Source organism: Balaenoptera acutorostrata, chromosome 6 (assembly GCF_949987535.1).
Source record: "Balaenoptera acutorostrata chromosome 6, mBalAcu1.1, whole genome shotgun sequence".
NCBI classification, from domain to species: domain Eukaryota; kingdom Metazoa; phylum Chordata; class Mammalia; order Artiodactyla; family Balaenopteridae; genus Balaenoptera; species Balaenoptera acutorostrata.
In genome coordinates this window covers 102,060,304-102,084,720 of record NC_080069.1, presented here as the reverse complement: position 1 = coordinate 102,084,720, position 24,417 = coordinate 102,060,304, and the positions used below count along the sequence as shown (strand labels likewise).

At 44.1% G+C, this 24,417-nt stretch overlaps 1 protein-coding gene across 7 annotated transcripts in view; it reads right to left on the bottom strand.

Annotated features, from left to right (window-relative positions):
- The window catches only part of PALM2AKAP2 (PALM2 and AKAP2 fusion), a 506,958-nt gene that overhangs the window by 103,459 nt on the left and 379,082 nt on the right, over window positions 1-24,417 (bottom strand). The window contains exon 1 of one of the 7 annotated variants that reach the window (XM_057548014.1): window positions 7,559-7,579. The exons of the other annotated variants lie outside the window; for them this stretch is intronic. Within the exon in view, the coding sequence (XP_057403997.1) occupies window positions 7,559-7,561 (3 nt within the window). The 5' untranslated portion in view covers window positions 7,562-7,579. Of the gene's footprint in view, window positions 1-7,558; window positions 7,580-24,417 lie in introns of those variants that run through there. 7 annotated transcript variants of the gene reach the window in all.

Genomic DNA, 24,417 nt, shown 5'->3' with positions numbered 1-24,417 from the left:
GGTTGTGTAGTACTTGATTTTTCTAGAATATTAAGTAAGATGTATTCCTTTGGGAAAATCACTCTCTCCCCATCCCCCCCCCCCCACGAAAAGTGCTCAACAGTGGTGTCTTTCTCCATTTGTAGGCTGTATCCGAAAAAATGTATGTGAGGCATTGCTCCAAACAAAGTAAGTTTCTGCATGATTCCACTGTGCAAATGTCGTCATGAGAATAGAAGTCGAGACAGTCAGCTGCACTGGGAGAGGGGCAGCAAGCCGGCAGTTAATCGCCTACAGGAAAGTGTGGTTTGGCCTTCCTCCACCTTCACCCAGGTGCGGGGCTCAGGCGGCCCTGGCAGAGCTCTGCATTCGAGGCTGGTCAGGCTGGGTGGGAAGAAAGGCATCTGAGGGTCGGGGCTTCCCCCAGAGTCTGCAGGGCTGGTCTCTGCTGCAGGAAGTGCTAGCTCAGTCCAGGGCCCACAGAATCATCACAAACACCCTGGGGAAAGCCATGGGGATGGCCGGGATGGCCACCTAAGGAACCCCTCTCTCTTCACAGAACCTGGAGTGGTGCAGGTACCAGTTCCACACACACACTCTTCCTTCTAACCGACAAAAGACAATAACCCTGGAAGGTCTGGCAAAATTCTCCTCTAAACCTCACCAACCCAGGGCGCTCTAAGGCCTGTGGGGTAACGTCCAGTCCAGCACCCTTTGACAACCCAGGAAAAACTGCTCTAGCATCACTGTTTATCCTTGCTCTGCACAGTAATAATCCTTTGCAAGGCTTCCTCGCTAAAGCATACGCAGAGCAAGAAAAAACACCCTTGTGTAGTTCAAAGAGAGGTTAATAGTTCTGGACCACCACTGATATACACTGACTCGACTGCTCGCCAATCATACGTAGCAGATAAGGACTCTGGGTGCTCCACAGGGCAGAACGTGCAAGTAGAATTCACAGACCTGTTGACAGAGCACCAGGACTGCCACCATCACCTGGTCTTGGCATCACCAGCAACACCAGTTTAAAAGGCAGTATCCCACGTGGGTGATGCTGACAGTCTGTACCATATGGACACTGTCTGCCCCTCTATGGACACTGGGGTGATGCATCACATGTCCAGATATGCTGCTCAAGTGAACAGGCCAATTCCCAGAAAATCGGGTCTTCATGCAGGGCTGAGGCCCTTAAACAGAGTACAGACACTGGAGAGTCACCGGCCCTGAGTTGGACAGTTCCCCCTCCGGAGACGTTCTGAGCGGGGACTTGCCTCCGGCAGACAGTGATTAAAAAGAAAACTTCACAGGGGCATCACAAACTGGGTTAGGTGCTGCAGTGTTCTGCTTTTTCAGTCATGCTGTTTGTGAATTCCCAACTGCTTTTTCTAACCGACTCACTTCCTTAACCGTACCGGCTCACCCTCATCCAGGGGTGGCACCGTGAATTTGGTGGCCAGGTTTGGACCAAGGGTGGAGGTTACCTTCTGTATGTGTTTGTTAAAAAGAATGATTTGTAGCACTTAAGAATTAACTCAGGATAATGCTTCTGGTGTGCCCACCTCACCCGGCTGCTACATAATCATCCATCCAAGCAGCCAACTCTACTGCAAATCTGTGAGAAGTTCCATGATAAGACAAAAAGGACTGAATTCGCTACGCTTCTCAGGCTCTTCTGAAAACCTTTTTTATTTTAACCCTCATGGCAAATCTTTACTTAATACATTCATCCATGTTCCTGCCTTATGACAGAGTAAACTCATGAAAGCTGGCAAAGAAGCTTGCAGTAGTTCGCGAAGGGGAATCCCAGTGACCCCCCCCATCCTACTGCCGGTCACTGAGTGAGCTTAAAGCCCAGGATGAGGGTCCTGAAAATTTGGGTCCATTTTCCCATTGAGAAGCAATTTCTGACCTACTCGAAGCATCAGGAGAGAGCAAGTAAAGAAGACTGGAAGAAGCCTTGATACAACAGTGCAAGTGTTCTGGGGTAAGGGGAAGAGAAGGATGTCAGGCAGGTTCCCCAAGTCAAAAGGAGGCTGTGGGGTGGGCGTGGAGGTCAGGCCTGGAGAACCTCTGTGCCCAAAGCTTCTGGATCTGATCTGGTGTAAAGGATGAACAATTGATGTGCTACACAATTGCTGGAATTTTTAAAAATTAACTTTAAAAACTGTTTACTTATTTGCATCTGCCATAAAGATGAAAGATGTTGGTTAATTTAAGAAAACAAACAATTTGGGGAAGAATACATGTTCAAGGTGCTTCCATACTTATCTCATTTAAGTTTTTTTTTTTTAAAACATCTTTATTGAAGTATAATTGCTTTACAATGGTGTGTTAGTTTCTGCTTTATAACAAAGTGAATCAGTTATACATACACATATGTTCCCATATCTCTTCCCTCTTGCATCTCCCTCCCTCCCACCCTCCCCATCCCACACCTCTAGGTGGTCACAAAGCACCGAGCTGATCTCCCTGTGCTATGCGGCTGCTTCCCACTAGCTATCTATTTTACATTTGGTAGTGTATACATGTCCATGCCGCTCTCTCACACTGTCACATCTCACCCCTCCCCCTCCCCATATCCTCAAGTCCATTCTCTAGTAGGTCTGTGTCTTTATTCCCGTCTTGCCACTAGGTTCTTCATGGCCTTTTTTTTTTTTTCCCTTAGATTCCATATATATGTGTTAGCATACTGTATTTGTTTTTCTCTTTCTGACTTACTTCACTCTGTATGACAGACTCTAACTCCATCCACCTCATTACAAATACCTCCATTTCATTTCTTTTTATGGCTGAGTAATATTCCATTGTATATATGTGCCACATCTTCTTTATCCATTCATCTGTCGATGGACATTTAGGTTGCTTCCATGTCCTGGCTATTGTAAACAGAGCTGCAATGAACATTTTGGTACATGACTCTTTTTGAACTATGGTTTTCTCAGGGTATATGCCCAGTAGTGGGATTGCTGGGTCGTATGGTAGTTCTATTTGTAGTTTTTTAAGGACCCTCCATACTGTTCTCCATAGTGGCTGTATCAATTTACATTCCCAACAACAGTGCAAGAGTGTTCCCTTTTCTCCACACCCTCTCCAGCATTTATTGTTCCTAGATTTTTTGATGATGGCCATTCTGACCGGTGTGAGATGATATCTCATTGTAGTTTTGATTTGCATTTCTCTAATGATTAATGATGTTGATCATTTAAGTTTTGAAGTAGGTAAGTTTTGGTATCCCCATTTTAAATTTTTATTTATTTATTTATTTATTATTTAAAAAATTTTTTATTGGAGTATAGTTTATTTAAAGTGCTGCATTAGTTTCTGCTGTACAGCAAAGTGAATCAGCTATACATATACATATATCCACTTTTTTAGATTCTTTTCCCATATAGGTCATTGCAGAGTATTGAGTAGAATTCCCTGTGATATACAGTAGGTCCCTATTAGTTATCTATTTTATATATAGTAGTGTGTATAAAAAATACGGAACACTTCATCCTTGTGCAGGGGCCACGCTAATCTCTGTATCCCATTTTTTACAGATGAAGGAACTAAGACTCAGTTTATGTGACATGCTGTAGATCTTATAGAGAATTTGGCCAACACACTAATGAGTGTGGGCCCTGCCATGGCTCTGGATAACTGGGGCGTTAGTTATAGTATCTGTGCATTTGGCTCTGCTCACGCCATCTGCTCCAATCAAGCATCCAACCGACCACAAAGTCCCTGAAAAGGGGGCTTCAGAGAACAGTGTCACCCCCACCAAGTTCTACAGCTCTCTCCCCTTCCTTGGCATTCACACCATGACTCCCTCAACTCGGACATGTATCCTCCCAAGACAAAGGAACAAACAAACCCACTTGAGGGAAGCTCTATCATTTCATCCCCATCCCTATCCTCTTCCTGAATAAGGAAACCCTCAGCATTCTACCTCCAAAGGGTACCTTCTCCAGTTACAGGGTCCATGCAGTCTTTCTGAGACTCCAACCAAGAAAGGAACAAATGCCACTTACATGTTCCTTGATCCTACTCAAACGTGTCCCCCCAAGGCCTGGTAGCACTGGTGCTCCTAGATTTGAGAGAGAAGTACCAAAGGGAAAAAGAGGTGAATGGGCCCAAGGATGGTCTCAGCCCCTCTGCCCATGCTGTCTGTCCTCTTCTGCACCTCCTCAATCTCTGAATTCACTTCAAAAGGAAAAAAGAACCTCTGGCTGAACCCTGGAGAAAGCGCATCCTGTTTTACTATAGGAAGAAGGCAAGGTCTTGATTAACTCATTTTTCTGGCGCTCATCTTTCATCTTTCAGAGACTGGGGCAAAGAACAGAAATAACATTTATATCGGGATTTTAGTTTTCTCAAAAGCCAGCCTCCAGAGTCTGTACTGGACTAGGTTTGGCGATTACACTTCTACCCTTCTAAAAATTATAATCTGTATCTACGCTAACATCACACTGAGACTACAAAATCCTGAACGGTCAGTGGAAGGACAACAGTACATTCACCACGGCAAACTCACTAAGGCAAGAAGTAGTCAAGGCGGGGTAGTCATTTATTACATCTTAGAAACATCTTCATCAACAACAGTTGAAATAAATGTTTAATGTTAAGTTACTGAAATTATTAGAGCACTCCATTTCTTAAGTATTCTAATTAATCAAGTCCTACTTAAATCACACAAACATACTGTACAATTTTCTTTTTGAGCCAAATACAGGTTTGTCCCACTATCTGAAAGTAGACCACTCCTATGAAAACTTTGGTAAGCTGAACTGGCATGAAGCAAAGGGTATTCCCGCTTCATGTTACAGCAGGCACTTCAATTTTACAAAAGACTACATTAGTTCGATAACAGCTTTTTCATAGAAGTGAAAATCTTTTTTGGATTTCTTTTGGTTAGTGAAATGAAGATCTTGAGTAAAAGCTAAGGGGCACTAATGTGAACTTTCAGAAAGTGGGGGAAACCTGTAGTGGATGTTCCTGTTACAGCAGAGGTGATTTCAACTTTTCTATAATAATATATTCCTAGAAAATGTGTTTGAAGGGCATATGTCCAAAACTGAACAGCAGTCATATATCCTTAGAAGGTGATTATCTAACAAAGATATTTCTCTCCCTCCCCCCACCCCCCCACTCCCCACCCCGTGATGGCTCATGGCCGCACTGTCTCCCTCAGGCCCAAGCCACCCAATGTGCTGCTCCTGGATGAGGCTGGTGCTAGTGCAGGGCCCTGAAGCTTAAGCTTTTTTAGCATCACAGCAAATCTGTCTCTGGGTGTCAAGTTTGCACAGTACCAAAAAAATGATGCAATCTTCTAGCAAAACTTACTAACATTGTTGAACCTGATAAGTATATTCATCAATTACTTGAAATTTCCAATAGCTTACACAGGATGCCTGACCAATAATCTAAGCAAATGGTGACTCAGGATCAAGGGACAGCCATTCCAGAGGCTAATTCACGAGAGGTCATACCAGGGCTGAGAAATGTATAAAATTAAAAAATGAAACTGGTTTTCAGAAGTCAATTTTCAACATGCTCCTGTTTGAATCATTAAAATCCCTCAGCACAACCCCCGTCCAAATTCAATTGCTTTTTTATTTGAAACATTTCTCATTTTCCTAATATGTAGAGACTTGTGATGACAACCTTGATAGAAATCTAGGACATGGGTGTTTTAAGAGTCCACCAACTCTATAAAGACAGCAGAATCTAGCCAATAATTATAATAATTAATTAGAAAGTCCAGGGTGTTAGCATTTTAAAAGCAACAGTTAATATGCAATTTCTATATTAAAATACTGAAAGGTTTAGAAATAAAACAACCAGTGGATCATTTTCCCCTCACTTGACAACTAAATTAAGACAACCTCTTCCACTTTATCAGCCAGAGATCCTGAGCTAGTGAGCCACTTATGAAAGTGAAATAAATTCTGACAACACTACCCTGAACTCCGCAGGCAGGAAGCTGTTTCAACTGTCATGCCAGAACTATGAGATAATGGGTATTTCAAAATGTTTGTCCCATCTCAAAACCCAGCCTCACACCAGCATCTTGGCATCCCAGAAAGAAGTTGAAAATGAACTCCACTGCCAGAGAAGCATCTTAACACTTAACTGCCCAGTCTGTTAGGTAAGGGATCTGGAGACCCAAGGTGTGTATTACTTTCGTTTCTTCTGGCTCATGACTAATTTTATTGGTGCAGCTCAAAATAACTGCAGGGCCTACAAGACCCATGGTGTGCCCACTCAAAGGAGAAGATGCCCTTTAAGCAAAGAGCCTATACCAAAACTGGAGAGGAGAGAGCCGGCATCGGACAGCCGTTTAGAGGTGCTTTAGGGCAAGTTTCAATTCTTAAAAGGCTTTATGTTTAAAGAAGCAGTGAACTCCTCACTAAATATGCCTCATTTCTAGACCTGTTACTCTGAAATTTTATTGATCAAAGTTGAAAAAAAAAAAAAAAGTTGAGGAGGCTGCCAGCAGGAAGAGAGTGTTTAATTAAATTGCGAACATTTCCAGGAAGAAAAGTGTGACGCTTAAATTAACTCTCTTCAATTAGAACAAAGCCAAGGAAACAAATCCCCTGGGATTACACTGGTGGGTTTGTCCTAATTCAGCCTCCAGGTGCCTGTGACGGGTGATAAGAGGAAAGAGCGCTTCCTCTGAGAAGTTGTTTGCAGACTGAGGGATATACTATATAGACAGACGTGTGTGTGTGTGTGTGTGTGTGTGTGTGCGCGCGCGCTCTCTTCAAAGGTAAATACGTGTGTGTGTTGGGGGGGTGGTTTTAGGTGCTGCGCCTAAAACTGCTACAGGGAAGGGTAGACATCTGCCAAACCACTACTGCCCCACGCGGGAAACCGGGTCTGGAGAAATAATCCACCATCTCTCTACACGAGTCACTTCCCTCCCAGACGCGCCCTTCTGCGGATCAGGGAGAGATCCCCAATGCTGGCCGTCTCACATCCGTCCAGGGAAACTCAGAAACCAGCTTGCGGGTCCCGCTCCCGCGGGTCCACCCTCCGCCTCGCTCCCCACCGCCTGCAGCCGCCGCTTTGCCTTCCGCCCTCACCGGCCACTAACCCCACCGCTCCCCGGCCCGCCTCGCCTCCCTCCGCGGGCTCCCGGACAGCCCGCTCTCCCGGACCTCCATTCAGTCCCCTGTTCTCCACTACGATCCTCTAGAATTTCTCAGGGCAGCCAGTATCTCCTAGCTCCTATCCCGGGAGGCGCGTCGCCTCCACCGCGATTCCAGAACACTTGCCCCAGCGCTCACCACCACGATCCGTGCCCTCGACTCCCCACAGGGTCCCCACAAAGGGGCCAAAGAGACCTACCCTCCGGCTTTATCCAGGATAAAACACCAGATCCTAATAGCTGGGGTCCCAGCCTCAGGCCGAACTTCCAGGCTCAGCTCGGACCCGGTTCCCCCTCCCTCCGCGCGCAGAAGGGCTGCTCCCTCCTCCTGCAGCGTCTACCCGGACCCCATTTCAAAAGGTTCCAGCTGGCTGAGAACCCGGCCCTCCTCGGCCTCAGTCTCCCTGCAAAGCTTCTGATTTCTGAAAACGCCCCCAGCGCTACCATCAAAGGAGTCAGGACGCGCGCCTTCCTCTCCAGCTGGAACCGCTGGCTCCATCCACCGCGGCTCCCAGATCTGGAGAGGCGGCTACCGACCTTTGATTTTTCTCTGCTTTTCCTGTACAGCCCGACTCTGTGTGTGTTTGGCAGAGGGGGTGGGAGGGAGGTGGTATTCCTAAGTTTAGTTTTAAAGCATATATAAGTGAGTAAGTATTGAATAAAGCAGCCAAAAGCTGGCCCTCCCCCAAACCTAGGAATTCAAAGCCACAGGGTCACAGCCCTTTCCAGCCAGGCCCCCGCCCCGCACACGCTCCACTAGGCAAGGACCATAAAAGCCCTTTAAAGTCCGCGGTGCATCAAAGGGCTCCCAAGGGACCAATCCTTCCCGAGCCACCCTCTTCCCGCGCCCGAGGCCCCAACACCAGGAGGGGCCCCCAGGGACTTGGTGTCCTGGGTCGCCGTGCCTGAGCTTGGACACCCACCTCTGGGCGCCGGACGGGGGCGCTGTCCTCGGCCTCCGATCTAGCGCGGCGCGGCCACTACCTCCTCCTCGGGGCGTCGGGGAGACTCCGCGGAAAGGCGTTCGGCAGGCCACGGTTGGGGCGAGCGCATCTGCCGAGAGCCGCGGCCGCTCTGCGCGCTGGAGCGCCGGGAGCGCCGCCCGCCTGCTCCCGGAGCCCGCCCCTTCCCCGCCCCCTTCCCAGCGCCTGGGGCAGAGGTCTGCCCCTCCGCTTCCACATCCCCTCCCCAACCACTCACACCTTCTGTCTGTGGCTTTGGCGAAATCTTGGCACACACCGAGAAACCAAGAAATGAGTGAATGGATAGATTGGAGGGATGGAGGGATGGGGCAAGTGAAGCCGAGTATTTCCTAACTGGGGAGAGGGCTCTGTGTCTGGGTACGTGGGCCTGTGTTAGCGCACGTGTGGCCGTGTCGGCGTGCGTGCATCTGGACGTGTGCGTTGGTGTATACATACGTGCATATGAGTGTATACGGAAGTGTGTGGCTGCGTGTGCGCCCTCACAAGGCCGGCACCGCTGAGTTCCTATCCGAGGGGTCGAGTTCCCCGTCCCTTACCGGCACCAAGACCGTGTCCGGGTAAGCAGGACAGCTGGGAGCCGGTGGGAGACGCGTCTTTGTGACGCGGACGGCGGCTCGGTGTGTTTTGGGCCTCTCCCTGATGTGGTCCAGAGGCTGAGGTGCGGACAGGGATGCTTCTGGTTCACTGGCTCGCCAGAGCCTTCATGCTGCCCTCCCTGTTGTGGCAGCTGGTGGCCTGGTGTCAGAGCGCGTGTGTTAACAAAGCCAGCGGTGGGGAAGGAAGGAGGCAGCTGATACACCGCGTGGGGCTGGATCCGGCGGGTGGCCAGCCATCCCCCACTCCCAAGCTGTCTGAAATTTCATCTTGTAATCCCCTCCCCCACCATGAATATTTAAATAATGTTAATGACCCTCTGAAGACGGACCTTCTAGAAATCCTGAGAGGACACACACAGAAACACCTCACACAGAAAACAGTATTTTTAAAACCAAGGTGTTCTCTGCAGAGGAAATAGAATATAAACATGATATGTAGTCAGATTTCTTGAATTCAACTTTCCACTAGGCATGATCAAGGTTTTCATTTCCCAGTGGTTCTCCCTCCCCACCTCTGCAAGTCAGAGCCCATTACTCCCCTAGTTCCATCCTCTGTTAGCCTACTTTTTTTCTGAACCGCGGGCCAAAATCCCGGGGTCCTCTTCTGAGAATCAATTCTGCCTGCCACACACGGCAGGGAAAGACAACTACCAGGGACCTTGATTTCCCATACAAGAAACGATAACATGGGGACCTGTCCAGAAAGTCTGTCCAGCTAAAGACATTAAAAATAGCATCAACCCCGGAAAAGGCTTCTTTACTGTCTGAAGGTTTATTCACACCATCACGTAAGGGGAGGTGGGGATGCAGTGAAGGCTACAATGGAGACCTCAGCCGTTCTCCTCAGGGTTCCTGAAAATCTATAGGCTTCTTTTTCTTGGCATTTAGGAATTGTTTCACCAGCCTTTTTGCATGTTTGTCTCTTACACTATTGAATTTCAACAGAATTTACTGACCAGTGGCTGGAGATTACAGAGTTTTAGCCTCAGTCAATCCCTTTCTTTCCTTTTCTTTTCTTTTCTTTCTTCCTTTCCTCCTTCCTTCCTTCCTTTCTCTCTTTCTTTCAGCTCTTCATGGCACTAACCTGAGTTAAATATTTGGGTGCCCTACATTGTGCTCTATTTTTAACATTTTAATAGCATGTGAAAACTCACATTGAAATGAGCATGTTTGGGGACACTTATTTATTTATATGGACCATAGACTCTTCAAGGAAAAATTCTAAACTTACAGCAGAGGTGAGATTTTTATAAACAGTATTAGGGCAAGTGCATCATCACTCTTTCTTCCTATATTCCAGTCAAACATTTACCAGTCAAAATTGTTTCCTTATTAGAAATCGTACAGCAATTCTGAATTCTTTCCTAAAGCAATGTCAGTGTTAATATGACTGTAATATTATTTTAAAATATGAATTAATTAATGCTAATTTTCTGTTAATTTTAAAGTTCTGACATATTCTACAGAAAACTATTGGGAATATTAATTTAGGAAAAGTACAAGTTCAATAGATATTAATTTACAAGAACATTTCCTTTTCTTTCATCTTATAAGATGTTAAAGGGGAAGCCATGATTAAGCTACACTTTTTTAAAATGAAAGGCTTGGTACATACCAGGGATCAGAAATATTTGTTTAATTTGTTCAATGAAATCAATGCAAGGGTATGAACATCTGCATGTGAAAGTAAAAACTGTTTTAAATTAACATTTATTTTCCCCTAGGTCAGCAGTTCTCAACCAAGGGTGATTTGATGCTTCCCCCACCCCCACACCCCGCCCACCCAGACATTTTGGCAATGTCTGAAGACATTTTTGATTGTCATATTGTCATAATGGGGGTGGGGTGCTACTGACATCTAACAGTTAGAGGCCAGGGATGTTGCTAAATATCCTGAAGGGTATGGTACAGTCCCACAACAACAAAGGATCGTTGTATCCCAAATGTCAAGAGTGCCGACGTTGAGATATCTTGCCCTGGACCCAAAGCCAGGACTAAGGGCCCCAGATATCAGGACCATGTCTGCATTTATTAAAAATGCAAATTCCTGGGCTCCACCTTTACCTACTAAGTCAGAATCTCTGGGAGCAGGACCAGGGAAACTGTTTTAACAGCTCCTAGGTGATTCTTAAGAACATGAAAGTATAAGAAACACTGGAGGGCTTCCCTGGTGGCACAGTGGTTAAGAATCCGCCTGCCAATGCAGGGGACACGGGTTTGAGCCCTGGTCCAGGAAGATCCCACATGCCGCGGAGCAACTAAGCCCGTGTGCCACAACTACTGAGCCTGCGCTCCAGAGCCTGCAAGCCACAACTCCTGAAGCCCAGGCGCCTAGAGCCCGTGCTCCGCAACAAGAGAAGCCACCGCAGTGAGAAGCCCGCGAACCACAACAAAGAGTAGCCCCCCGCTCACCGCAACTAGAGAAAGCCCGCGCACAGCAACAAAGACCCAATGCAGCCAAAAATAAATAAATAAATTAAATAAATTTAAAAAAGAAACACTGGAGATGGGAACGGCTGGCTTCTTACCCAGTGCATGCTTATGGGCTCATCACACTGTATGTGCCTTAACATGATAATGGTTATTAGAGCTGAGAATATTTTATGAAATATATACGCTCCTTGATCCATGTAAGAAGCACTTATGAAGCAAATAAAGGGCTACTGATTCTGTGAAGACAAACAAACATAGCTGGGATATGAAAATGTTAAACACTCCCTACACCATTTAGGACACAACACCTTCTATGGAAATGTTGCTTGGCAAGAGGGGAGGTCATGATTTTTTTTTCCCTATGGCCTAAGTGTACATTTTTGCTTATGTTGCCTGTGCCATGCTGCCTGCCCATTTTAAATGGTGCCCCTGAGCAAGAGTGGCCTCCAGGGGACACAAGAAATAGAATGTACTTACTAGAGAAACACCAGAAGTAAAGGTTGGGTTTCTGGGATAGAAGTCAGCCTAGACACAGACTGACAGAGCCTCTTCTTCCTCCCCAAGCTTAGAGAAGAATAGAAGCTGAAAGAAAGACCCATGAGTTGCTCAAAGAGCTGATCTGAAAACCCAAAGAAGGGGCCAAGACTGGCCAATCATAAAGAATTTGCCATTTCTTCCTCCTGGCAAGGAGAAAGACCAAAAAGCATCAGCTGAGTATACGCCTCAAGTACCAAATGTGTCCTACAGAAAATAAAGGCTTGCTAGAAAAAAAGAGTAAGAATAAGATGGAAAAGCAAAGAAAACCAGCACTGAAAAGGCTGGCCCCCCTCAAACCAATAGCCGTAGATCTGTTGGGCTTTCCCAGCAAGTACCAGGTAAAGTCATTGGAAAGTTAGGAACAATCCCAATCCCAAGGGCATCCCCATGGGACCAGATGCACCACTGCAAATCTAAGAGAAGAAACAAACAGGGGGAAATATTTGCAACATATATAACAATGGGTTACTATCTCTAATATGCAAAGAGTTCTTACAAATCAATATGAAAATTGAAGAAAATTACCAACTATCTAATTGAAAAAAAACAAACCAGTCATTTATAGATAAGTAAGTATAACTGGCCATTGAACTTAGGAAAAGATGCCAAAACTCTTTCTCATTAAAAAAAAAAATGCAAGTGAAAATACTGGAATAATATATTTTGCCTATGATATCAGTAAATACATAAAATACAAATATTATCTATTATTGGTGAGAGAATGATGAAAATTAAGTATTGTACACTGTTGAAGGGAATATAAACTGATGTTAATAAATTGGTAAATTCGTTAGACAATTTGGTGATATCTCTTAAAATTTAAAAAAATGCTTATACACTTGAATTTGCAATTCACTTTTGGAATTCAGAAGCTTATAAGATCTGTGAGTCAGAAGAAGACTGAAGTGGTAGGGAGGAGTCAGTGAATAAGAAATTCCTGATCACAGAAGTGGCCAAAATAGACTATTTAATATAAACTTTTAAAATTGCTTGCTGTGTAGTGTTGTGATGTAAGTACTTCTGGTAACCCCTAGACCTCTGATAACAGTATTTGTTCAGAGAACCAAAGGCAAGGGGCTAATATATGGCTTGGTGCAGACTGGAAATCACGCAAGAAGGATGTGAGATTAAGAATTCAGACAAGATGGGAAACCAGAACAAGAAGCGACCAGGAGAACTAATTCCATCCCACCGGAGTTAACCACTTGAGTTAAAAATCCATAAAAAGAGTGCGGTGGGCACTAGACCACCTCTAACACTTTGTGGGTAAGGGTCCAATTAATTTTAATTTAATAATTATAAAAGGAATAATTTTCCCCTGAAGGCTGTGGGACTTGGGATAGCCAGCCAACAAACTCCTAGGATGCACACAGATCTTTGGCTTATTTTCTAATTCTGATAGCGGTTTTACCCTATTCATCTGGATGTTTTGTTTGTTTATGGATTTCCCACTTAAGACATTTCTCCACTGATCTCTGATTCTTATAAAAGGGCAAAAATGTCATCTCTAGATAATTGTAAGCAATGATGCTTACATCCTTGGCTTCTCCATAGAAGAGATATTTCATCCATAGACTGTTTTAACCATCAACTTTCTGAATGAATGCACAACATATAAGACAGGATATGGACTGTTTGTTCTGACTTATAGTTGTTTTATCAAATTAAAAACACTCTTCTCAAAACCATCTCTTCTCTAGTGTCAAGTCTGGTTTCTGAGTGATGGTCAGCTCTTAAAACTTTGAATATCAGTGTTTCCCAAGCTAGCCCACATTGAGAGTAGCTGGAAAATGGAAAAAAAAAAAAAATCAAAAAACAAAAAGCCTGGGTTAATTTCCCTAGAAGATCTGGGGCTCAGGAATCTGTATTTGTTCAAGCTTCTCACATGATTCTATGACACAGCCTGGTCTGGGACCCACTTGGGGTGGACACAATTATCTTTAGGCAGGGGAAGGAGAGAGCAAGTGAACACAGAGACAGGGATGGCTGTCACATGAGAACACTTGGCTCTTGGACCATGTTTACTCCCATTCTTGGCCTAGTTTGTGGTTGCCTGCCTTTCCTTCATTTCCTCTCCAGGATCTCCAGCTTCCTGTGCCCGAGTAAGTTCCTTTCCAGCCTGTTCCACATATATTTCCTTTCCCTGCATCCTCACACTTGGCCTCTCCTTTGCCAAATCCTCTAACACAAGGAAATGGTGACCTGATGACATTCACCCCAATGTTTGAGACTCTTTTTTCAAAAGACTTTTAAAAACACTCCAAAGAAACATTCCAAAACCCAAGCAACTTTTGCCCATCTAACTGCTTTCATTTTGTCCCACATTATAGCTAGACTGTGCCTTCTCTACATTGACAAAGGGACATTGTGCATCCAGATTGCCCCTTGTAATATACATTTAAAGGGTACCATTATAAAGTGCAAGTCATACAGTGTTCCAGACTAAAATCATCAATGAAATGCAGCAACATGGAAGCTGCTTGTTGGAAAGGATGCAGAAAAAAAGCTACATGTGCAGGGGAAAGGCAGGGCGGGGAAGGGAGAGAGAGCACAAACGACAGAGTCCCCCTGTGAGGGAAGCAAGAAAGCACAGATGGCCACGTGGGACCGCTGTGGGCCCCACCTTCCTCTTTACAGAGGCCTCAAAGCTTAAGTGTTAATGACAAGAATGTACTCATGTAATACTTTGGTAATTAACAACAAAGCCCGGAGGCTCAAGTTCTTTGTTTCCTGGCTGAGAATTTTATCTCATTCAACAACTGAAGCATTTAAAAAATCTAGTAAACACTCTGGAGTTCATGCCCTAATGGACACACAGCATAGAACAAGGTGCTTTTAAGGCACGGCATCACAAACACAAAGTCTGCTAAATATACTCGGAATGTACAGGAAGGGACACAGCGTGTTCACAGACACGACGATGGGAGCAGTGCCCCCAGTGCGGAAGGCAGTTTCTGTTGAGTAAATCCAGTGAATTTGCTTCTCATTAGCGATCCGTGTTTTATTTTATTTATTTATTTATTTTTGGCTGCACCACCAGGCTTGTGGGACCTTAGTTCCCCTGACCAGGGATGGAACCCGGGGCCTCAGCAGTGAAAGCGCCGAGTGCTAACCGCTGGATGGCCAGGGAATTCCCAGAGATCTGTGTTTTAAATACAAAACTACCTTTCTTTCTGGTGGTACTTAATTCCTTTTCAGTTTAGGTAACATGAGAATGATTTTTTAGTTTTTAAAAAATGGGACCGTAACATTTTCCTTGTCATGCTCAAGTGTTTTCCTCAGAACTCTTAATTACAGGCTGTTAATTTATGGAAAGAACCATAAGGATTTTCAGTACTATTAGGGGAAACTTGACATTTTAAACTTTAATAATTCTGATCATTGGAGAGGGGTGGCCTTTGCAGTAAGTAGCCTGACTTACTGGTCAAGTGTTTTAATATTGAGAACAACCCAACAAGACAATAGGCTTTTTCCTTCTAAGATACTGAATATATTAAATTACTTATCCAGGCGTGAAGGTAAGTTCACTGAATATGATGGGGGAATACTCTGAAGGCAGTCTGAGTTTATCTACACAGAGTAAGCTAATTACTTACCTAAGTAACAATGAAGATTATAAAATGTTAAGACCATTTAGATATGGAGAATAATAATGGCTTCTTCTACAGCATATTAAAAGCTTCTGTTGGGAGGGGACCATGACCTACGTAAAATCACTTTAGAAACCATAACAGCTTATGATAAAGTCGACTAAAGCATAAAAACCCACATAATCTGTGAAGAGCCTCCAACTCCTCAAGTAAAGGCCTTTGCCTTCTCTCCTGCTTCTTCTCCTTCTCCCTCTCCTCCTTTCTCTTGTCTTTTTTTTTTAATTGTTTTATTGGCGTATAGCTGATTTACAATGTTGTGTTAGTTTCTGCTGTACAACAAAGTGAATCAGCCATACGTATACATATATCCACTCTCATCTAGACTCCATTCCAATATAGGTCATTACAGAGCACTGAATAGAGTTCCCTGTATACAGTAAGTTCTTATTAGTTATCTTTTATATATCGTAATGTGTATATGTCAATCCCAATCTCCCTCCTTTATCTTCTTTTCCCCTTCCTTCCTTCCTTCCTTCCTCCCTTCCCTCCCTCCCTGCTTTCCTTCCTCCCTTCCTTCCTAGTTCCTTTTCTTTTTAGACCACAGCATAGTAAATTTTAGGAGCAGGCACTGCAAACTCAAATACCTTCCAAAGTCAGACTATCAGAAATAGTTTGTGACTCCTGTGAAGGACTGCTAATTAATTTATAGACTGACCGAGATAAGATAGGCCAGCACGAAGAGAGAACTGTGTGCTTAGACAGATGGCTGCCACTGCTTCTGTTTTATATCAGGCATTTTCTTAACTTGCTTGGGATGAGTGAGGACATATCCAAATGTCAGATAAATGAGAATTAGAGCTAGGAGGCACATTACGTCACCCCAGCCACGTTCCTCATTTTACAGTATAGCAAAGTGTCAGTGAAATCCAGGGTCTCTGGAGCTAAAGACCAGGGTTCGAATCCTGGTCTGTCATTTATTAGCTGTGTGATCTTGGGAAAGTTGCTCAGCGTCTCCATCTCTCTGAATCCTCACCTATAAAAGGCAGATCATGAGAACATCTACCTGCAGTGTCACATCTACAATATGACTGTTGTGAGCGTAAAATGAGACCATCCATGTAAAGCTGTAAGCCCAAGGCCAGCTACAATGGTAGTTGTTATCAGTGAAAGCAACTGAATCCTAGAAGGGGGATGGGACTTACACAAAACCACCAGGCAAAATTGGGCCAAGGTCAGGACTCAGACTCAGGCCTGCTCACTCTTAGGTCAGGGCTAATTTCTTTGCTATAAGCTTGCTTTCTTTGGTATTTTTGTTATTTCTAAAGAAAACAATAAACAACAATTACATGGCATGATGAGTGAAAGCTCTGGTTAATTTGGTTTTAAGGCCAGAGTCATATCTATGACCCACCTCTGGCCAGACAAGTGCAGAAGCACTGGTTACCATCAGTATAGGCAGGATGGTTGTGCTGTCAGTATGGTTATGTGCCCACCATCTCTATCACAATATCCTAGAAATATTTCCCTCTCAGCCTTTTGCCTTGGAGTTTTGCTTTGAGTTCTGTTAAAGCCTCCAGCCCGTTCTCAATATTCTGGAATATTCTGCAGACAGAGGATGCTGCCACAGACCTGCATATCAGAGAGGGGAAGTGAAGCCTTCATGCTGACATGCGTGTGTGCTGTGGTTTGCGGCCACTCTCTGGAGGGGGTCCCTGCCAGGCACTGTATCCAGAGTGCTTGGTTCCCACAAGATGGGGGGACCATCTTACCCCAGGGCAGGGCCCTGCCAGGGAGAAATGAGCCCCCACTGCTCCCCTCCCCTTCCAGCCTTAGCTCTACCTTCTGCTTTCATTTTCTCTGGGTCGGTATCACTCAGTTGACCCTGGATCCACCAGTTATTTTGCCATTCTAGTCACATTCTGCTCTTTACCTAGAAAGCCCTTCTCACCAGTCAAGGCCTATTTGACTCCCCTGCTTCAAGCCTGCCCCCCAGGCTGCTGTTTCCAGGGGCTCCATCCACAATCTTCTTCCCCCACTGCCATTATCCTGACCCTCCCCTTGACAGAGACACTCTATCCAGGGCAGCCTAGAGTCTTACCTTGGGTTCAGCATCTTCCCTTGAACACCCATCAAACACACATGCTCCAACCCAACTCCTTACTAGCCTCGCCTCACTCATCTGCCCTGTATTTCCTGACTCAAGGGTCCCACAATCCCCGTGGTCACTTGCCCGCTTCCTCACTGTGGTCAAGCTACTGTGGCCCCTGTTACTGTCCCCACTGCCCCTTCACAGGTCACTCCTCCTTTCCCACCTGGCCTATTCAATGGCCTCTCAGCAGATCTCCCTGCCCTTGGCCTCTCCCCCATCCTGGCCGCCTTTCACAATGCATCTGAGTTAGCGTCCCAAACCGGCCTCCAATGACTCCTCTTGCCAAGATGGACATTCCCTGTCAATCACTCATCCGCTCAACAGGTATTTATTAAGATTCTCCCATGTGTGAGGCCCCATTGTAGGTGCCAGGGATGTGGCAGTGAACAAAGCCAAGTGCTTTCTCTCATCCTCAAGCGCCTGGGCCTGGAGGTGGGATGGGTGTTCTTGTTCGTTACTGCTTCTTCCAGACTACTGTCCTCCTTTCTCAGTAAAATCCCCCTCCCTCATCACCTGAAGATTTTAGCATCTGTCACTCTCTCCAACATTCTGATTATAAGTCTTAATGATTATAACACCCATGTGGATAAGTCTTTGAATATCCTGGCCTCTTAAGTTTTTTACATTTTTAAAAATAACTATTATTGGGACTTCCCTGGTGGTCCAGTGGTTAAGACTCCAAGCTTCCACTGCCAGGGGCACGGGTTCGATCCCTGGTGGGGGAACTAAGATCCTGCATGCCGTGAGGTGCAGCCAAAAAAACCCATAAATAAATAAATAATAAATTTTTAAAAATAACTATTATTGTCTTCCTACTTCAGCCACCCAGTTCCATGGTCCCATCCTAGACCTTGTAATTACCAATAACCGTGCACCCTTCATAATCTCAGTTTCAAACATCCTATTCTCTAACCACCACTCTTTTTATTTATTTATTTATTTATTTATTTATTTATTTATTTATTTATGGCTGCATTGGGTCTTCATTGCTGCGCGGGGGCTTTCTCTAGTTGTGGCGAGCGGGGGCTACTCTTCCTTGCAGTGTGCGGGCTTTTCATTGTGGTGGCTTCTCTTGTTGCGGAGCACGGGATCTAGGCGTGTGGGCTTCAGTAGTTGTGGCTCGCAGGCTCAGTAGTTGTGGTGTACGGGCTTCATTGCTCTGAGGCATGTGATATCTTCCCAGGCCAGGGCTCAAAACCATGTCCCTTGCATTGGCAGGCAGATTCTTAACCACTGTGCTACCAGGGAAGTCCCACATTCTTTCTACTACTATGCCAACTCCAATAATTTTCCAACTCCATGACCAGGGCTAATCCAATGATTCCATTAAGCATCATTGTTCCTCATCCCTCCTGGTCTCATTCTTTCTGTACCTTAGATTCCATGGTCCATCCCTTGTGTACGCTCTCAACTCCTTTGTCTGTCTCTCCCTTTGCCATATTCACCTGTAATCAGTAACCCCAGATCAATCCAACTCTTTGCCTGTTCCACATCTGCATTCACACACTGACATGATTAGAGAAATACATACAACCCCCTGGCCAGTCTCACTTTAAATTGATGACTGCTTCCTTTAAGTGGTGCCTGGAGATGCTATTTACATTTCCCCAGTCCATTCATTCCCCTACTCTTGCGATGACTAGGCACACCTTCTCCTTTTCCCTTATATACTTCTTGCTCCACATCACTCTCATCTGATGTCCTGGCTTCCCATCTCACTGAGTAAGAAGAGGCAATGAGAAGATGGCCTTCCCTCTTGTGACTGTGAGCACATGCCCCTGACCCTAGCTAAGGCCATCTCCTCCATTTGCACTGGATCCCATCCCTTCTTACTCCTTCCAGGACATTACTCCCCCAACTGTAACCTCTCCTGCAACATATATTTTCTCTCACCTCATAAGGTCTACTGTGATCTCTCCCACTTTAAAAACAAACAAACAAACCAGAAAACCAAAAAAAAACTTCTCGTAAACCTACAGCCTTCTGCAGCTACCACCTCAATTTTCTATTCCCCCTTAGATCAAACATATTTAAAAGAGAGAGTTCTAATTATTGTCTCCATTTCCTGCCCCCATCACCCCCATTCTTTCTTTTGTCCTTGTTGCCCCACCGACAGAGCATTGGTCACAGTCAACATGACCTCTCCAGGCTGCCAAACCCAATGATCATTTCTCAGAACTCATCTTACTCGACCTTTCAGCAGGATTTGACACAGATGTTCGGTCACTCCTTTTTGAACTACTTCTTTCATTTGGCTTCCCAAATACTCCTCTCTCCTGGTTCCTCACAGACCTCACTAGCCATTCTTTCTTGGTCTCCTTTTTTTCCTCATCTTCCAAATCTTTAATATAGGCTGATCCAGGACTAGGGCCTCAACTCCTTCTTTCCTTCTATCCCTCTGTGATCTCATCCTGTCTTGTGGCTATGTACTGATGAGTCCCAGATTTCTATCTCAGCCTGCCCTCTGCCTGGAACTCCAGACTCACACCTGACCTCTCCACTTGGATGACTAGAAGGCATCTTAAACTTAACAAGTGCCCAGAAAATTCTTAATTTCCTCCCCAAATCTGCTCCTCTCATAGCCTTGCCCACCTGATTAAAGACAGACTCCATTCTTCTAGCCACAACCGTGTCACTCCCATCTGACAATATCCTGATTTATTTTTCTCCAAAGCACTTATCATTCTCTTTCATATAATATACCTGCTTGTTTCTTTGTTTCTTGTCTATCTCCCCTTACTAAAAAGTAACCTACATGCCTACAGGATTATAGTCTCTTTAGTTAATTTCTAGATGCCCATAGCTTGGCATAGAGTAGGTGCTAATTAAAATTTGTTGAATAAATGAAAAAAATGTGTTCATGGAGCTTACATCCTAATACAGTGTGAAGAATGGGGAAAGATGAAAAAAACCAGCAAGGGAGAAGAATGCCAGATAATATGAAATAAGATAACAGGATAGAAAATCAAAGGTCAGTTGAATTAACCCATGTAGCTATTAGAAATATATTATTGTCAGGAGGTGTTAATTGTTATAAAGAAAAATAAGGCAGGGGAAAGAGATGACGGTGATGGCACTGGGGAGTGGGTACTATTTTATACAGTACGGTCAAGAAGGGACTCCTTAATGAGGTGACATTTGAGCAGAGAACTGCAAAAAGGAGTGAGCCACGAGATATTGAAGGGAAAAGCATTTCAGCACAGGAAACAGCAGCTGTGGCAACACTGATCAACCGTGTGTGGAGCAGCCAGGAGGCCTTCACAGCTGAGGAGGGGTAGATGAGGGGAGGGTGGCAGTGAGTGAGCTCAGAAAGGAAACAGGCCAGGCCAGGTCATGAGGACCCCACAAGCCTCGATAAGTATTTTGGATTCTTTTTTTCTTGAATAAGATGTGAAGCCACTCATTTATTTTAAGCAGATAAATGACTTAAGTTGTTTTAAAGATCACTGTGGCTGCTACTATATAAGGTCTGTACTACAGGCGGGAAAAGGAGTAGCCAGGAGATCACTTAGAAGCTATTGTAGTAATCCTGGCAAGAGGTGACAATAGCTTAAACTAGGATGGTCATGGTACAGTGGTGATAGTAATGGTGGAACCAGATTCTAGACATAATTGGAAGAAGAAGATGCACCAGGCACATGGCAGGAAGCATCGCACTTAGAAGACATTCAATACCTATTTATCAGGTGCATGCGCATATACTTCTTATTCTCATTACAATAAAATGTTCTTTTTAAATTCAAAAAATCCCCGTTTGATTATTTTTCTAAGAAATCTCTTTTCAACAAAATACCAACTCACCGAAACAGACTTTTGAAGTACATTGGGTAAAGTAGTTCCTGAACTTTAGGTAAAAAAATTGCACTTTTGAAACACTAAACAAACTAGATTGTCCCATAAGACGATTTCCAAGAAGAATTTAGTGTTTCATATGCAAGGACCACACTGACCCTTAAATTTCTAACGTTTATCATGGGTGAGTTCAACTGGCCTTTCTTTTTTTTTCTGCTATTATCTGTGGCATTCTTCTCCCTTTAACTCCTTCATTACAAAAATAGCTCTTTTCAGATACGTCACTTGCACAAAGAATGTGTGGCTTGAAAGTTATTGATTGGGAAAGCAGACTCTTAGCCTTTTCTTTGCTATGGATCTGAACTCCAAGGAAATGGCTGGTTGTGAAGTTAACTGGCTCAGCATCACCTGAGAAAAGGACAAGCATGTGTGGATCACAGGCGAGAGGTGGTCCGGTGTCATGGGTAGGAGGGTGTGCTCTGGGGGCCAAATCCGCATTCCTCCACTGATTCTGGGTGGGACCTTCCACAGGTGACTTTACCTCCCTGTGGCTCAGTTTCAGTTTCCTAGCCTTTAAAATGGAGACAATTACATAGTATCTATATCATGGGTTTGTGGTGAGCACTGGTTGAGTTAATGCTTACAGAGACCAAAGAACCCACCATTTAGATTCTCAGTAGATGGTAGCTATTTGTTATTATTCATCTATGCTGGTCTGCTGCTCTAGTAACTGCCCTGGGGCCAGTCCAAAGAGCCAGATCAGTCTTAGCTCAGAAGGGTTCTTGACTAATGCCTTCTCCTGGGGGATTGTAGCTATTTAGCTATTTTCCTATCATTAATTTTTTTTTATTGAAGTAGAGTTGATTTATAATGATTCAGGTATATAGCAAAGTGATTCAGTTATACATATATATATATATATAATTCTTTTTTTTTTAAAGGTTATTTGAATTTATTTATTTATTTATTTATTTTTGGCTGTGTTGGGTCTTCGTTTCTGTGTGAGGGCTTTCTCTAGTTGTGGCGAGCCGGGGGCCACTCTTCATCGCGGTGCGCGGGCCTCTCACTGTCGCGGCCTCTCTTGTTGCAGAGCACAGGCTCCAGACGCGCAGGCTCAGTAGTTGGGGCTCACGGGCCTAGTTGCTCCGTGGCATGTGGGATCTTCCCAGACCAGGGCTCGAACCCGTGTCCCCTGCATTGGCAGGCAGATTCTCAACCACTGTGCCACCAGGGAAGCCCTATAATTCTTTTTTAAGAGTCTTTTCCATTATAGGCTATTATGAGATATTGAGGGCTTCCCTGGTGGCTCAGTGGTTAAGAATCCGCCTGCCAATGCAGGGGACACAGGTTCGAGCCCTGGTCCGGGAAGATCCCACATGCCACAGAGCAACTAAGCCCGTGCATCACAACTACTGAGCCTGTGCTCTAGAGCCCGCGAGCCACAACTACTGAAGCCCACGCGCCTAGAGCCCGTGCTCCGCAAAGAGAGTCCGCAATGAGAAGCCCACGCACTGCAACGAAGAGTAGCCCCTGCTCACCGCAACTAGAGAAAAGCCCGAGTGCAGCAACAAAGACCCAACGCAGCCAAAAATAAAATAAATAAAAAATTTAAAAAGGTATTGAATATAGTTCCCTGTGCTATACAGTAGGTCCTTGTTGTTTATCTATTTTATATACAGTAGTGTGTATCTGTTAATCCCAGATTCCCAATTAATCCCTCCCCCCTTTCCACTTTGGTAACCATAAGTTTGTTTTCTGTGTCTGTGAATTTATTTCTGTTTTGTAAATAAGTTCATTTGTATTATTTTTTTAGGTTCCACATATAAGCAATATCATATGTCTTTGTCAGTCCTGTCATTAAATTTTAATTAAAATAACCTCCCATTTATTAAAGAAATACTCATTGTATGGAAAGCAATAAACTGTGGGCTGTGGAATATTACAGACCTAGGACTGATTCCTGGCTCCACTCTTACAGATTTTGTGACCTTGGGAAAATCACCTTTACAGAGCATGGAACTCTTCAAATAAACAAAACAAGGGTCCCTCTTTCACGGTGCAGTTGTGAGTGTTAAGTGAAATAACATAGTGTCTGACCCTTAGTGAATGCTGGGAAAAAGAAAGGGAGCGAATGGGGAGGGAAGGAATGAGGAAGGAATGAGGAAGGAAGTAAGGAAGGAAGGGAAGGAGGAAGGAAAAAGGGAAGAAGAGAGGGAAGACGAGAAGAAACAAGGGTGAGAAAGAAGAAAATAGGCAGGGTGGGTCAAAGACTATTATAGGATAAGAAAGTTTGATAAAATCCATATGGAGGAAAAAGGTTTATTTTAATAAACTGTCAAATACTATGAAAAATGCTTAGAAACAGGATGCATATTTTTATTTGAAAAAGAAAAAGATTCTTTGCCTCTTTTGCAATGCCTTTTCTCTTAAGAGGGATTTTCCTATGTCACTCAATGGGATAAACTTGGAAATTTTTTTCATATTTGGGTTTTCTTCATATTTTCTTTGTAGGAACCAACATATATAAAACACATTAAGAATAATAAAAATAATAATTCTTACTGGATGAATGTTTGTCTATTTCTCAACTTAAGCTTTTCATTTTCAAAATTTCCAAAGGATTTATTGCCATAAATTTGAAAAATCACCCTCAGAATTTGAACGTGTTTAAATATAGTACCCCACAGGTAAGAACATGCAACATAACACTCAATAAGTTTTTTTTTTAACCTAAAAGTTAAGAAATGTTGTATAACAGAAATACACATATCTTAGGAAAAACTAAAAGAAGAAACTGCCCCAAGCTCAGGCATGGTAGGTATAGTGGTCTCCTAATAAATACTGCAGGACATCCGTAGGCTGAATTTCTCCAGATTCAAAGAAAGGTCTATTTATTCACTGTCGGCCCAGCTTCCCTTATTTATTGAAGAGCCAGTCTGTTTTTATCATATTCATGAATCACTGCAGTCGAATGATAATGAAATGTAATCAGAATGTTGATAGGATGTAAACCCAAGGGCAAGCCTGAAAAACAACCAAATCTCTGGGATGAAAATCTAATCTTATCCCACCAGGTAAACTGCAGTTTTGCATTTGAAGAACAAATGCAAACAGAACTACATAAAAGCTCTCTTATTGATCAGGGGCTGTGAGACCTACTTTATCTGTTTGCATAAGAGCATCACCATTTTGTTCTACCAGGGGAAGCAGCAGTTGTTAAGAA